Genomic DNA, 14,972 nt, shown 5'->3' on the forward strand with positions numbered 1-14,972 from the left:
GGGATTGACAGTGAGGGAGTGGGGGACTGGGATTGACAGTGAGGGAGTGGGGGGCTGGGATTGACAGTGAGGGAGTGGCGGACTGGGATTGACAGTGAGGTAGTGGGGAACTGGGATTGACAGTGAGGGAGTGGGGGACTGGGATTGACAGTGAGGGAGTGGGGGGGGGGGGCTGGGATTGACAGTGAGGGAGTGGGGGACTGGGATTGACAGTGAGGGAGTGGGGGACTGGGATTGACAGTGAGGGAGTGGGGGACTGGGATTGACAGTGAGGGAGTGGGGGGGGGGGGGTGCTGGGATTGACAGTGAGGGGGTGGGGGACTGGGAATGACAGTGAGTGAGTGGGGGACTGGGATTGACAGTGAGGGAGTGGGGGACTGGGATTGACAGTGAGGGAGTGGGGGACTGGGATTGACAGTGAGGGAGTGGGGGACTGGGATTGACAGTGAGGGAGTGGGGGACTGGGATTGACAGTGAGGGAGTGGGGGACTGGGATTGACAGTGAGGGAGTGGGGGACTGGGATTGACAGTGAGGGAGTGGGGGGGCTGGGATTGACAGTGAGGGAGTGGGGGACTGGGATTGACAGTGAGGGAGTGGGGGACTGGGATTGACAGTGAGGGAGTGGGGGGGGGGGGCTGGGTTTGACAGTGAGGGGGTGGGGGACTGGGAATGACAGTGAGGGAGTGGGGGACTGGGATTGACAGTGAGGGAGTGGGGGACTGGGATTGACAGTGAGGGAGTGGGGGACTGGGATTGACAGTGAGGGAGTGGGGGACTGGGATTGACAGTGAGGGAGTGGGGGACTGGGATTGACAGTGAGGGAGTGGGGGACTGGGATTGACAGTGAGGGAGTGGGGGACTGGGATTGACAGTGAGGGAGTGGGGGGGCTGGGATTGACAGTGAGGGAGTGGGGGACTGGGATTGACAGTGAGGGAGTGGGGGACTGGGAATGACAGTGAGTGAGTGGGGGGGGGCTGGGATTGACAGTGAGGGAGTGGGGGACTGGGATTGAAAGCGGGGGACTGGGATTGACAGTGAGGGAGTGGGGGACTGGGATTGACAGTGAGGGAGTGGGGAGCAGGGATGGACAGTGAGGGAGTGGGGGTTGGGATTGACAGTGAGGGACCACATTAGCCTTTTTGAACCCCACACACTGTTTTACCAGTTCAGCTCCAATGTCCTGGTATATTCGGATCTTGTTCCCCTCTCATTCACAGTTCCGCTTCTCCCTGGCCCACTGCAAGACCTTCTCTTTCTCCACGAACCGATGGAGCCTCACAATCACCGCCCATGGCAGCTTACCGGCTCTTGGCTTCTGCCTCAGGGACCTGTGACTCTGTCCACCTTAGGGCCTTGTCCAGCACCCCCTCCACCACCAGCCCTGCCAGCATCCTCGAACTGTACCTCATGGCACTCGCACCTTCCACTCCTTCAGGCAGGCCAACTATTTGCAGATTCTACCTTCTCAACCTGTCTTCCTGCTCCTCCACCTTTACTCTCAACGTCTTGCAACGGTCTCCTGAGAGCCCCACCTCTGCTTCCAGCGCCATCACTCTATCTCTGTGTTCAGAGATCACCCTCTCGCTCTCTTGGATCTGCGACCCCTGTGCCTCCAGACATTTTTCTACCCTCGCCATTGAGCCGTTCAGGGGTGCCCCTTCGATGGCTTTCCAATCACGGCTGTGCCACAGGTCTCTTCCAACTCCTTGGCCAGGTCTTTCACCTTCTTCTGCCAGGTAAGTAACCAGCAGATATACCACCCCCGGGGGGGGAACTTCTCCTCCACACCTTCAACTACACTTTCCCGTCAAAGTTGCACCCGAATTTGGGTAAAAGAGCTCTTTTCTATGCCTTCAAGTAGGAGCTGTCTGTGTGCGACCCCTCACACCGTGGCTGCCACCGGAAGTCCCCCCCAAACTTATTCAATCAAAAATTTTCATAATCATGAACGCCTGTCTTAAATCTCTCCTCAGCTGTCTTTGATCAAAGGAAGACAATCCCAGTTTCTCCACATAATTGAAGTACCCATCTCTGGTTTAACTGCAGCAAATCTCCTCTGCACTATCTCCTTACTCACTGGTCTTTGATGTCCATAATAGGCCCGGACCTGGAGGCTACCAGTCAGGACAACAGCTGCAATCTTTCTCCTCCCCCTTGGCCAGGTCAAGACCCTGTCAGAAAGTAGGCTTCCTCCAGAGGAGTGCTGCAAACACATTAATTAACCTGAAACATCAAAATCAGCTTGAATGGGTATGGTTTAATTATAATGTGCTGCACCTGCGTACACCTGGGACAGACAATGGCTGGGAAAGTTTAATTCACTATTTTCCAGAAGAGATGTTCAACTTAGGCCCAGTTTGCCTGTTTTAGTTGATAGATGTACTGATGGATGTTAAAGATTCCATGCACTGTTCTCCCAACCCATGGCCACATTTCCAGCCTATCATCCTGGAAACTGCCCACTACCATGGGAGATTGGGCCTACCTCAGGAGGCAGTAGGTCTGGCTCTATCCCACCCCCCACCTGCCAGGAATGGAAATATGGCGGATAGAGGCCTTTTTAAAAGGCTGGGTCTGCCTGTTCAGGAAGTTTCCCAAATCTGGCCTTCCTACTCGCCCCCTTCACAAAGATCTGACTGCTTAAATCTAACCCGTTGCTTGTGGATCTTTCAGCTCACAAACTGGAAGCTGGATGCGGGACACTGCAACAATGACTGCATTTTAAAAACTAACCTACTGATTGTGAAATGCTTTAGGGATAATCTGAGGGCTCAACAAGGTGCCACACTTATGAAAATTATTTCCTTATCCCAAATATAGATCAGGAAAATAAAGAGGAAATTCCAGAATGAGAAAGGCCACTTGTCCCATCAGCCTTACTCCATTGAGAGTCCTTGATTGATTATTAACGTAAAGTGTTCCCTCCACCCAGAGCCTCAGCTCCCTCATTTAAGAGACACTATAACTAGTATGAGGAGGCATAGGGAATATGAGGGGGTGACAGTTTGAGGACCTGATAGTCATCATTAAAACTGGGCCGAAGCTCAAGTAAACGGAGGTGGGCGCTCCAGCCTGTTGGCCTCATCCACCCACCTCCGTTGTCACCTCGGGACTAGTGTCATATCGAGTTATCTGGGGTTCACGTGCAGCCAACGTAAACTCTGAAGTTGCTGCATTCACAGTGTCTTACTGCAATCCACAAGTTGCAGGCATCAGCAAGTGGAGCACTAGGTGCAGGTCCTGTGACATATAAAATTAGCTACCCCCTCAAAAAACTAAATACATTTGATTTATTAATATCAATTTAGTCCTTGAGGATTGAGGTTCTTATTTACATACATGGTTGATTCTTAACTGCCCTTTGACATAGCCTAGCTAATAACTCAGTTGTATCGAACTGCTCCAACAAAAAGCAAGACCACTCAGACTATAGCAGTGCAAGAAAGTCAACCAAACAACACCGTTAAAATGGAACTTGTACAAAAAGATGGACAAACTGCCAGTATTAGGGGTGCTTCCTAATTGTATTAGACATTCCCGAGATGTGAATGTTGTTGGCTGGCCAGTATTTATTGCCCATCCCTAGAAGCCCTGAGGAAGTGGCGGTGGGTCATTGTCTTGTACCAGTGTGGTTTTGTTATGCTTTGCAATGGTTTTGATTCTGCTGAATTGCTTACGAGGTCACTTCAGAGGGCAGTTAAGAGTTAATCATGTTGATGTGTGATTGGAGTCACATATAGGATGGAGTGGGTATGGCCAATTGGCTTCCTTCCCTGAATGATATTCGTGAACCAGTTGGATTTCTACAACAAATGAAGAGTCGATTAACTTGTGCATCCTTTCTCAAATCCGTTGCTTTCTCTGGATGTTTCAATCACACGAGAGAGAGATAAAAACATATTTTTTCTGATTTCCCACTTGCTTGCGAGGTTTGGCTATCAAACACCCAGTTCTGCAGTCATTGTAAAAATTAAACCACTTGCTTATTTTAACCTTCTCTTGTATATTTACCGTATGTTTTCATTCAGACAGTACAGTTCGTTATCCTGTAAACTTCCTCCCTGGAACACTTTGATCACTGCCTTATGCACACTGAGAGGGAAACAAAAAAAAAAAGATATGATTTATGAGAAAGAAACCAAAAACAATAAGCTGACATAAGATTATAATGCTGCAGCAGTGTTTCCTGAACCTGGTCAGGAGCCTGTGTCGTGGGCCAGTTTTAGCTCCTGCTGTGCTGTTCCATACTTGGACCTTTAGAAGCTGGTCGTCATAACATTTTATTCAATTGCAGTACTTTCTCCAGGACCACCATTCTGCAATAAACATTTTCAGGGCTTTGGACAAGCCATTAGTAGAATATGCCCACTATTCATTTATATGTGTCTGTCTCCCCTGGAGGGTTTGGGTGACAATTGCCATTCACTGCTTGGATTACCAACTCTCTTGCATTCAACATTCCTGCCTCCAGTCTGAGGCATGTAGTCCCTGAATGTATGGACCTTATCTGTAACTATCTAGTGTGCTTCAGAGGGGCAGGTGGAGCTGAAAGTGGGAAAGAAGTGTAAGAAAAGGGTAGAGAGAAAGAGAAGGCAAGTGAAAATGGATACATGCTTGCAATTAGATGAGGCAGAAGTACATTAATGCACTTAGCTATCCCAAGCAACCTTAGTGACAGACACATCTTATCACTTATGACTGAGTCGATGTTTATCGAAACAAATTATGCCCAGGGTGTAGTCATTGCTGACAAGGTTTGCACTTATTGTCCATCTCTGGTTACCCTTCTACTGCTTGATGTAATTGAGTGGCTTGTTAGGCCACATCACAGGACAGTTAAGAATCAAAAACATTGCTCTGGGACTGGAGTCATTTGGGGACAAGTCAGTTGGGCGGCAGTTCTCCTTACCTAAAGGATATTCATGACACAGTTTTCGGTCCGAAAATATCACTCCAAGGTTTATAGCAGAAATAACAGCACAGAAGGCTATTCAGCCCATGAGTGTCCAACGCTTACAGCTCTCCTCACTGCATTGGTGCTGCTCATCACTGTTGGCACGGAGTTCTTTCTGTTCTTGGTTGCCACCAAGGAGCAGACCAACAATCAACACAAAGGCTTGAAAAAGAGGAACTGATACCTCCCCTTTTGAACAAACCTTCTTGTTTTAAGTTTTCCACAGGCCAAAACAAGGCGATAGGTCAACAAATATGTTGCAGAGAACCTGGAGAATAATTCTCCTTGTGAAGTAAGTTCAAAATTCTGCCATCTAACGCACTTACTGTGCTGAACTCACTGTGCCGCTAAGTGGTAGGATGTGGGTTCTCAGTGGAGGTTGGTCACACCGGATCCCCTGATTATCACTGATAATGCGGCAAAGGAAGGGGAAATCGAAAGATGCGTCAATCTGACTGGCCTTGTGTGCCCCCTACTGGCTTGTTACACAGCACCTTCAGGAGAGACCTGGAGAAGACTGCCTAAACCAGGAGCGTACAAAATAAATAATGGAGGAGGAGAAATTAAAAGTAAGCAGCACTGATATTAAAATTGAGATTTTGTAGCCTTTTTGGGAAGCACAGAAGGTAGTTTACACTGCGCTGAAGGCATATCGGGGGCGATTCCCAAGTGCCCGCGACGGCGCGAGTAGGGCCCGGGCACGACCTATCCTGGCCTCCACAGGGAGCCAGCATGGTGCTGGAGCGGTTCACGCCACTCCAGCGTCCTTACGCTGCGGCAAATGGGCGCCAACCTGCGCATGCGCAGTTGGGGCAGCTCAATCCTGTGCATGCACAGTTGGGCCGCGCCATCCTGCACATGCTAGGGGAACTTCTTACGTGTGCCAGGCCCCAACGCAATATGGCGTGGGTGTTCAGGGGCCAGCCGCGGCGGAATTTAAGCCCAGGGAGGGAGATGCCGCTCGCGCGGCGCTGGTTTCGGGGGTGGGTGAATCGCGTGCAGGGGTCTGGGCAGTGTGGCGCGATTCACGCAGCGCCCCGGCAATTCTCCCACCTGGGGGGGGGGGGGGGGGAATATTGCCCATCATACCTGACGTGGGAGTGTTTGATGGGGTTATGGAACTAAATTTAACCTCGTATGAAATCTGTGTAATATCCCAGCTGAAAATCTTAGATGGGGCAATGTTGCTGATGGCAAAGAGCCAACATGAATGTCAATGAACTCGTCACAGTAGGGAAAGCTTGCCTTAGGTGGTAGAACTCTCATCTCTTGAGTCAGAAGGCTGTGGGTTCAAGCCACATCTTGTTTCTTGACCACATAATCTCAGTTGACAATTCAGTACAATATTGAGGAAGAACTGAAATGTCAGAGGTTAGGTTGGTTCAGGTTAACATTGAAGGTTCCATGGTCTGATTCGAACAACTGCAAGGAATCGTCCTCATGTCTTGACCAATATTCCTCTTTCAACCATGGTATTTGTGGTGCTAATTATACATATTAATTGTTTAAAAAAATGTAAATGTTGCCACAGTCCCAGAGGACCATATGCTGCTCTCTCCTTTTGAGAGAGGATGTGAATGGTGGGCATTAACTGGGGATTGACTTAATAATAATCTTTTTTATTATTGTCTAAAGTAAGCTGATAATGAAGTTACTGTGAAAATCCCCTAGTCGCCACACTCCGGCACCTGTGCGGGTACACTGAGGGAGAATTCAGAAAGTCCAATTCATCTAACAGCACGTCTTTCAGGACTTGAGGGAGGCAACCGGAGCACCCGGAGGAAACCCACGCAGACATGGGGAAAATGTGCAGACTCTGCCCAGACAGTGACCAAGCCAGGATGCGAACCTGGGACCCTGGTGCCGTGAAGCAACAGTGCTAACCACTGTGCTGCCGTGCCCCTACAAAGCGACACAGCCTTGGATGGGGGATCGACCTTGAGGGATGCGAGGCTGCAGACAGTAAGGGGTGGCATAGGGCCGCCGAATTTGAACATTAAGCTCTGGAGGTTGCACTGGAAATCTAACCCCAGGAGTGCTGCCGCGCAGAGATGGGGAAGGACGAAGAGCTTGTAATTTTTAAACTCCCTCTCCTGGACCGTGAGGTCCGCTATGCTGCACCCTGTGATCTGGACCGAGTGTGAACCGGAGGCCAGAGCGATTTTTTGTTTTACCGGGTAAAGGGGAAGTGCACAGCGTCTTACCGTGGCGGGGTGGACGAAACTCTCTGTGCTCCCAGAGTCCAGCAGGCAGCTTGTCTCGTGGCCGTTGAGAAGGATCTTCATGGTTGCCGTGGATAGCGTGCCAGGCCGCGACTGGCCCAATGTGACTGAGGCGAGTCATGGCAGGAACTCCGAGTCGTCATCTGGCAGAGAGCAGTCGCCTGCGGGGTCTTCGATGCCGATCCAAGATGGCGGCGCCCATCGGCCGCATGTGGTGGGGGGTGGACAAAATGGCGGCACCCGGGGATCACACGTGGAGTCGGGGGCCCAAAATGGCGACGCCCGGGGGTCGCACGTGGCGTCAGGGGCCCAAAATGGCGGCACCCGGGAATCACTCATGGCAGTGGGGGGTGTGGGCAGCGAGGTCCGCGGGCCGCACGGGGCCCCTGAGGAGAGCGGGGAAGGGGACAAGCGGTCGCTGCTCGGAACCGCAGCGACCGCTTTTGATTGGCAGATGGCCGCAAAGTGGCCCTTCTTGCCGCAGCCTTTACAGGTTGAGGAGCGGGCCGGGCAGCGCTGGCATGGGTGCTTTGCCTGGCCGGAAAAGTAGCATCGGGGCCCCATGGGTTTATCGGGGCGCCCTGCAGCGCAGGCCTGGGGAGGTCAGAGTCTGCGGAGGTGAGGGGGGTCGCGTTCCATGCTGCCCAGGGGGTCGGCGCGCGGTCGGGGGTGTACACGCGGGCGTTACGATTCGCAACGCCTGGGGAGGAGGCGAGGGCCCGTGCCTCGGTGAGGCTTAAAGTCTCTCTCTCTAAAAGTCTTTGGCGGATCTGCGAAGATTGCATACCCGCAACAAAAGCAGCTCTGATTAAAAGTTCGGTGTGCTTGGCCGCAGAAACTTGTGGGCAGCCACAGTTCCTCCCCAGAATGAGGAGGGCCCGGTAAAATTCGTCTAGAGACTCACCAGGAAATTGCTGCCTCGTTGCCAGTAAGTGCCGAGCGTAGACCTGGTTCACCGGCCGGATGAAATGTCCTTTAAGCAAGTCCATGGCCGCGTCGTAGTCTGTCGTGTCCTCTATGAGCGTGTACACGGCGGTGCCGACAAACGAGTGGAGGATGTGCAGTTTCTGCTCCCTCGTCGGGATGTTTTCGGCTGTACTTAAAGTAACTATTGAAGCGGGGGCAGCACGGTGGCCTAGTGGTTAGCACAACCGCCTCACGGCGCTGAGGTCCCAGGTTCGATCCCGGCTCTGGGTCACTGTCCGTGTGGAGTTTGCACGTTCTCCCCGTGTCTGCGTGGGTTTCGCCCCCACAACCCAAAAATGTGCAGAGTAGGTGGATTGGCCATGCTAAATTGCCCCTTAATTGGAAAAAATAATTGGCTAATCTAAATTTATAAAAAAAAAGAAACAAAAAAAAGTAACTATTGAAGCAAGCCAGCCAGCGTTTAAATGCGGCTGTTGCATTCGCTGCGCGTGGGCTGAGTCGAAGACACTCCGGCTTGATACGAAGCTCCATCCTTTAAAATCTTGTGCATGAAATTGATGCACAATCAATGGACACGAAACGTAGATGAAGTCCGAACGATAGGTTTTAATACACAAGGAGTGTACCTGGCAGCAGATGTACAGAAGAAAGGCCGACTGCTGGGTAGCACGGGTTCTTATATCCCGCCTCGGAGGCGGAGCTACCTACCTCTCGGCCAATTGGCTGAGAGGCACATGACTTACCCGAGCAAATGGGCAGCGAGTCCTCTGCACCAATGGCAGCACACACTTTCAGGTACCGTACTACCCCTAGTCATACTACCACATGAGACATGGCTGGACCTTGATAGTTATTGAAAACCAGGTGGTTATTCCTCAGAAGAATATATCATGGACTTTAACAGATAAAGGGTTGACAAAATCTAAATGGCGCTCCTGAATCAGTACTTGCATTTAAGTTGTGGGATTGTGCTCGGGTCCTTTGGTGAATGTACTTCACCTAATGAATGAGCTGTCTGTATCGCCTGTATAATAATGTGACCCATGACCTGGAAGTGATGATACAGGCTACTTCCAGTAACTGTACTGGAACCCCGGTGGGCTCTGCCTCTGGCTCCGCCCTCACCGGGGCCACCTGTGGGTGGCACTCATTTGTACAGCTGACTCTGGCAGGCGAGTTCATGGATATTAAAGCATAATGTTCACTAGTTCTCATAGTCTCATAGTGAATTTACAGTATCACAATTTAATCCATTGACAGCATCATGGAAGCCTCTCTGAAGCCAGATAAGCTCGAACTCGACGCGCACGCGTCAGAAGCCAAGGAAATCTTTGAACATTGGCTCCGCTGCTTCGAGGCCTACCTCGACTCCTTCACAACGCCTCCCACTGGAACCATCAAGTTGCGACTCCTCCACGCTCGGGTGAGCCACCGAATTTCTGTGATGATCGAGAAAGCGGCCACGTACAAGGCGGCGGTCGCAACCCTCAAGGTGCATTTCATAAAGCCTGTAAATGAGGTGTACGCCCGACATCTCCTCACGACTCGCCGTCAACGCGCTGGGGAATCGCTAGATGAGTATCTGGAAAAACTGACCCTACTCGCGAGGAACTGCAGCTACCGGGATGTGACGGCGGAGGAACACATAAACCTACAGATCCGGGACACCTACGTGCCTGGGGTCCGATCGAACTACATCAGGCAGCGCTTGTTGGAAAACGGGACCACTGACCCGCAATGTGGCTGCGTGCCTGCCCGGAACGCCCCCTTCAGACACGTCATCAGCCTTGTGCGACTCGTGGGGGCCGCCATCTTGCCCGCCGACTCCAACACCGACCGACACGTGCGACCGATGGGGGTGGCCATCTTTGTCGCCATCTTCGACCCAGCACGACACGTGCGACTCATGGGGGACGCCATTTTGTGACCCTGACACCGCCAACCACGCTGGCGATGCGCAGCTGGGCGCAGTTACCCTCGACCAGTCGCATCCGAAGCACTTGAAATACTCAATGATGGTCGTCCGGATCACCAGGCACGAGACCCCCGCCTTTTCGACTCCGGGAACACGGAGAGCTTTGTCCACCTCGACACGGTAAGGTGCTGTTCCCTTCCCATATACCCTGCATCCCAAACCATCTCCCTTGCCTCCGGATCCCATTCATCCAGATCCGGGGGTACTGTATCGCAAACCTCGCGATGCAGGGCTCCAAGTATTCCTGTTTTAAGTTGTGCGTCCTCCCTCACCTCTGCGCCCCCTGCTGCCTGGATTAGAGTTCCAATGCAGTCACCGAAGCCTGACCCCACAGTTCGGCTGACCCTTAACCCCCCCTCACGGTATGCAGCCTCGCAACCCTCAATGTCTCCCCCCCACTTCGCTCTTTGCGAACCTCACTCCCGACTGGAAGCCCATCGTCACCAGGAGCAGGCGGTACAGTTCCCAAGATATGGCTTTTATCGAGTCGGAGGTCCAGCGACTGTTGAGTGAAGAGATTATCGAGGCCAGCAACAGCCCCTGGAAAGCGCAAGTGGTGGTCGTCCAGACTGGGGAAAAGAACCGGATGATTGTAGATTACAGCCAGACTATTAACCGGTTCACGCAAATGGATGTGTACCTCCTCCCCCGCATCGCGGAAATGGTCAACCCGATCGCACAGTACCGTGTGTTATCAACGGTCGATCTGAAGTCGGCCTACCACCAGCTCCCAATCCGCCTGGAAGAACGCCACTACACTGCCTTTGAAGCAGCCGGCCGACTCTTCCACTTCCTCAGGGTCCCCTTCGGCGTCACTAACGGGGTCTCGGTTTTTCAGAGAACGATGGACTGAATGGTGGACCAGTACGGTTTGCGGGCTACATACCCGTACTTGGACAATATCACCATCTGCGGCCATGATCACCAGGACCATGATGCCAATCTTCAGAGGTTCCTCCAGGCCGCCCAATCTCTCAACCTCACATACAACAAAGAGAAGTGTTTTCCGCACTACACAACTGGCCATACTCGGCTACGTCGTGGAGAACAGAGTTCTAGGGCCCGACCCCGACTGTATGCGCCCCCACACAGAACTCCCCCCCCCCCCCTCCTCACAGCCTCAAGGCCCTCAAACGATGCCTGGGGTTGTTCTTCTACGACGCCCAGTGGGTCCCCAACTATGAGGACAAAGCCCGCCCACTTATTCAATCCACCACTTTTCCCCTGATGGCTGAGGCCCGCTCGGCCTTCAGCCGCATCAAGGCTGACATCACCAAGGCCGCTATGCACGCGGTGGACGAGTCCATCCCTTTTCAGGTAGAGAGCGATGCATCAGACGTCGCACTGGCCGCCTCACTCAACCTGGCGGGCTGGCCAGTTGCATTCTTTTCTAGAACTCTCCACGCTTCCGAGATCCGACACCCCTCGGTCGAAAAGGAACCACAAGCCATAGTGGAAGCCGTGCAGCACTGGAGGCACTACCTAGCCGGTAGGAGGTTCACCCTCGTCACTGACCAGCGGTTGGTCGTCTTCATGTTTGACAACGCACAACGGGGCAAAATAAAAAATGACAAAATCCTGAGGTGGAGGATTGAACTCTCCACCTACAATTACGATATCAAGTATCGTCCTGGGAAGCTCAACGAGCCCAGATGCCCTGTCCCGCGGTACATGCACCAGCGCGCAAGTTGACCGGCTTTGGGCTATCTACAATGACCTCTTTCACCCGGGGGTCACTCAGCTTACCCACTTCATTAAGGCCCGCAATCTGCCCTTCTCCACTGAGGAGGTCAAGGCCATGACCAGGGACTGCCAGGTCTGCGCGTAGCACAAACCGCACTTTTACCGGCCAGACAAGGCCCGCTTGGTAAAGGCCTCCTGGCCCTTTGAGCGCCTGAGCATGGACTTCAAAGGGCCCCTCCCCTCCACCAACCGTAATATATACTTCCTAACTGTCATCGACAAGTACTCCCGCTTCCCCTGGTCGAGAGGACTGACGGCACGATACGGTCTCCCTAAGAGATCTAGCGCCAGCTGGTTCCCCTGCCAACGCGCCCCCCTCCCCGCTGCCTACAGCCACCTCTTGCACCCCCTGGGTCTCCTGTCTTGGCCCACTCCAGGCACTGCCGCCACACGCTACCCCCTTGCCTACCCCCACCCCCAACCGCCTCCGACACGCCAGACTGAGGCTCAAGCTCCAGACACGACGCCCCCGGAGTCACCATCTGCAATGACCGTGCCCGCTGCAACGTCAGAGCTAAGGAGGTCTAAAAGAACGATCTGGCCTCCAGACAGACTGAATCTCTAATGGACCCCACGTCACCCCGTTGGACTTGATTGTTTTAACAGGGGGTGAATGTGGTGAAGGTACTTCACTTAATGCATGAGCTGTCTGTACTGCCTGTATAATAACGTGACCCATGACCTGGAAGTGATGATACGGGCTACTTCCAGGTACTGTACCGGAACCCTGGTGGGCTCCGCCTCTGGCTCCGCCCTCACCTGGGCCATACATAGTCCGGCCGCCTGTGGGTGGCACTCATTTGTACAGCCGACTCTGGCAGGCGAGTTCATGGCTATTAAAGCCCAATGTTCACTCGTTCTTACGGTCTCACAGTGAATTGATGGTATCACAGGTCCTCATTTGGTTCTTCTGGTTCAAGCTGTTGTTCAGTTCTCAGACAGGGACACCAGCTGCCTTGACAAAATTCCTGGGAAACAGTCATTTCCTTCAGCCTTTGTGGAGCAAATTTAACATTCCGTGAGGATGAAAGCACCTTTAGTAGATATGGTTACAGCAGAAGACAGAATTATAGGTGAATGAATCCCAGGAATGCCCAGGAACATAGCTACTTCAGGTCTGCTTTGAAGTATCAATACGCAGTGAATTGCCCAACGGGGAGATGCAAAATGGCCATTGAAGAGGGGAATTCTGAGGAAAAGGATGAAGATAATGATGAATCCAAACAAATTATACTGGTCACAAGGCATTTTAGTCCTGTGATAAATGTGTTAGCTGTTGACTAGTTTAATTGTGCAATGGTAGATAATGCTTACACTTCAACTGTGTGTGGAGCAGATCAGTTAAAAAGGTATCTTGGATCACTAAGTAGTGAGGCTTAGTAGTGAGGCTACATACAAGGTTAAGGAATATAGGTCAGGAATATAACAAAGTAGTTACCATGGATTTGAAGGTACTGAACAAAGACAGAGGGGCCATGCTGCACCCGAAATGCAATTCACCGGGGCACACCGTGGCCGATAAAATCCAGGAGACCCCGCTCCTGGGATCTATCCGGCTCATAATGCCTCGCGTGATCTAACACAATCTCACAAGATGTGGATGATGTGAAACCTGCCCATTGTGGGTGGGATCATTTTTTAGCAAATCTGCATATTAAAGTGAAACAACTAGTCTCACTTTAATGTGCAGATTCCTGAGTTACCCGAGGCATTGGATTCAATCTCCCTCGCCTCGGAGACCACAGGCGAGCGCTATTCAGTACTGGACTCCATAAACGGAGATCAGACGGAGCGGCACTCCTGGAGTCTCCCAGGAGATCAGAGGCGCCCCAGGTTCATGTCCTTTCGACAGGGTGGCACCATGGCACTGCTGGTGCCACCTGAGCAGCCTGGCAGTGCCACATGGGTGCCACCTGAGCACCCTGGGAGTGCCACATGAGCGCCACTGCCAGGGTTCCAGGAGAGCACTGCCAAGGTGCCTAATTGGCATTTTTTGCGTGGGTGTGATTGGACTGGGGTGCCATGAGTGGGTGTTGGGAGGGGGGAGGGGGGAGGGGGGCAGGGACCCTCCCATAGTGCATTGGGGCTTGGGGCTAGGCCCACATCCCATGAGTGAATTAAAAAGTGCATGCATGAAGAAATTGTACGGCGACCTAGAGGGACATTTCACAATATTTTGCACAGAATTTGGAGCTTTCGAATTTAATTTGTTTTTAAATTTCTGTTTATACATACTAACTCTATTTTTTAATTGACAAAGAGAGGAGATATGTTATTGTATATTAATTGTGTTTAATTAAATGCAGGTGGTTGAATTTATTGGGCATTTACTTGTGCCCTAAAAATAAATAGAGTAAAACTGTGGTTGTTGTGTTAGGAAGTGTATGCTTGTAATGTGCAACTCTGTAAGTAAATATGTAAAGATTGGCTCAAGTTGTATCCTTCACTGGCTGATTAATTGTGAACTGCGGTGAAATATTTCTGAGAATAGGCACGATATGAATGAAAGGTCTTTCTTATCACTGCAAGTCCTGATCCTCTTCCCGTTCACCATCCATACACAGGCCCCCAACAATAATCCGGTGTTGGAACATGACTTGTTTTCACCTTGCTATCTATATTTCTGAGTCTTGCGTATCTTCAGCATATATCAACATTCACCAGTGTTTGGTGTCATAAGAAATTCCTGGCTAACCTGCAAACAGACTGAATTTCATTGACTTCAGCACTGGGCACCAGGTACATTCTGCAAGGGACTCCAGCCAGTGTCCCCAATATTTTGTGTCCCCTTGATTTCTCACACATCACAACACAACTTCTGTTTCACACTGCCTTTAGAAATATCTTCAGTTACAAATGGCTACAAATCTGCCAAGACAATTGTTTGTGAGGAAGCAAAAATATTGCATCATATGACAGGATGAGGTGCCTACACTGTGTCATTGACAGGAAGAACGACTGAAACAGTGACCAATCTCATGTGTTCTGCCCTGTGCCATACCTTCCTCTACTTCTCCTTCCCTTTGAAGAGAGGGAGGTTGAGTTTTCTGCTCTTGAAGAGCATCATCAATATGATCACTGGAGAATGGAAGATTACCATTCTGTGTGCCCAAAGACAGCATCAAAACGGAACACACCAAGGTTCCTTC

At 51.5% G+C, this 14,972-nt stretch overlaps 1 protein-coding gene across 3 annotated transcripts in view; it reads right to left on the reverse strand.

Annotated features, from left to right (window-relative positions):
* Window positions 1-14,972, reverse strand: part of LOC119971624 (proline-rich protein 5-like) — a 148,227-nt gene that overhangs the window by 70,646 nt on the left and 62,609 nt on the right. For 2 of the 3 annotated variants that reach the window (XM_038807424.1, XM_038807425.1), the window contains exon 3: window positions 4,014-4,094. The exons of the other annotated variant lie outside the window; for it this stretch is intronic. In XM_038807424.1, coding sequence (XP_038663352.1) covers window positions 4,014-4,094 — 81 coding nt within the window. The remainder of the gene's footprint in view (window positions 1-4,013; window positions 4,095-14,972) is intronic. 3 annotated transcript variants of the gene reach the window in all.

This window comes from Scyliorhinus canicula, chromosome 9 (assembly GCF_902713615.1).
Source record: "Scyliorhinus canicula chromosome 9, sScyCan1.1, whole genome shotgun sequence".
NCBI lineage: Eukaryota > Metazoa > Chordata > Chondrichthyes > Carcharhiniformes > Scyliorhinidae > Scyliorhinus > Scyliorhinus canicula.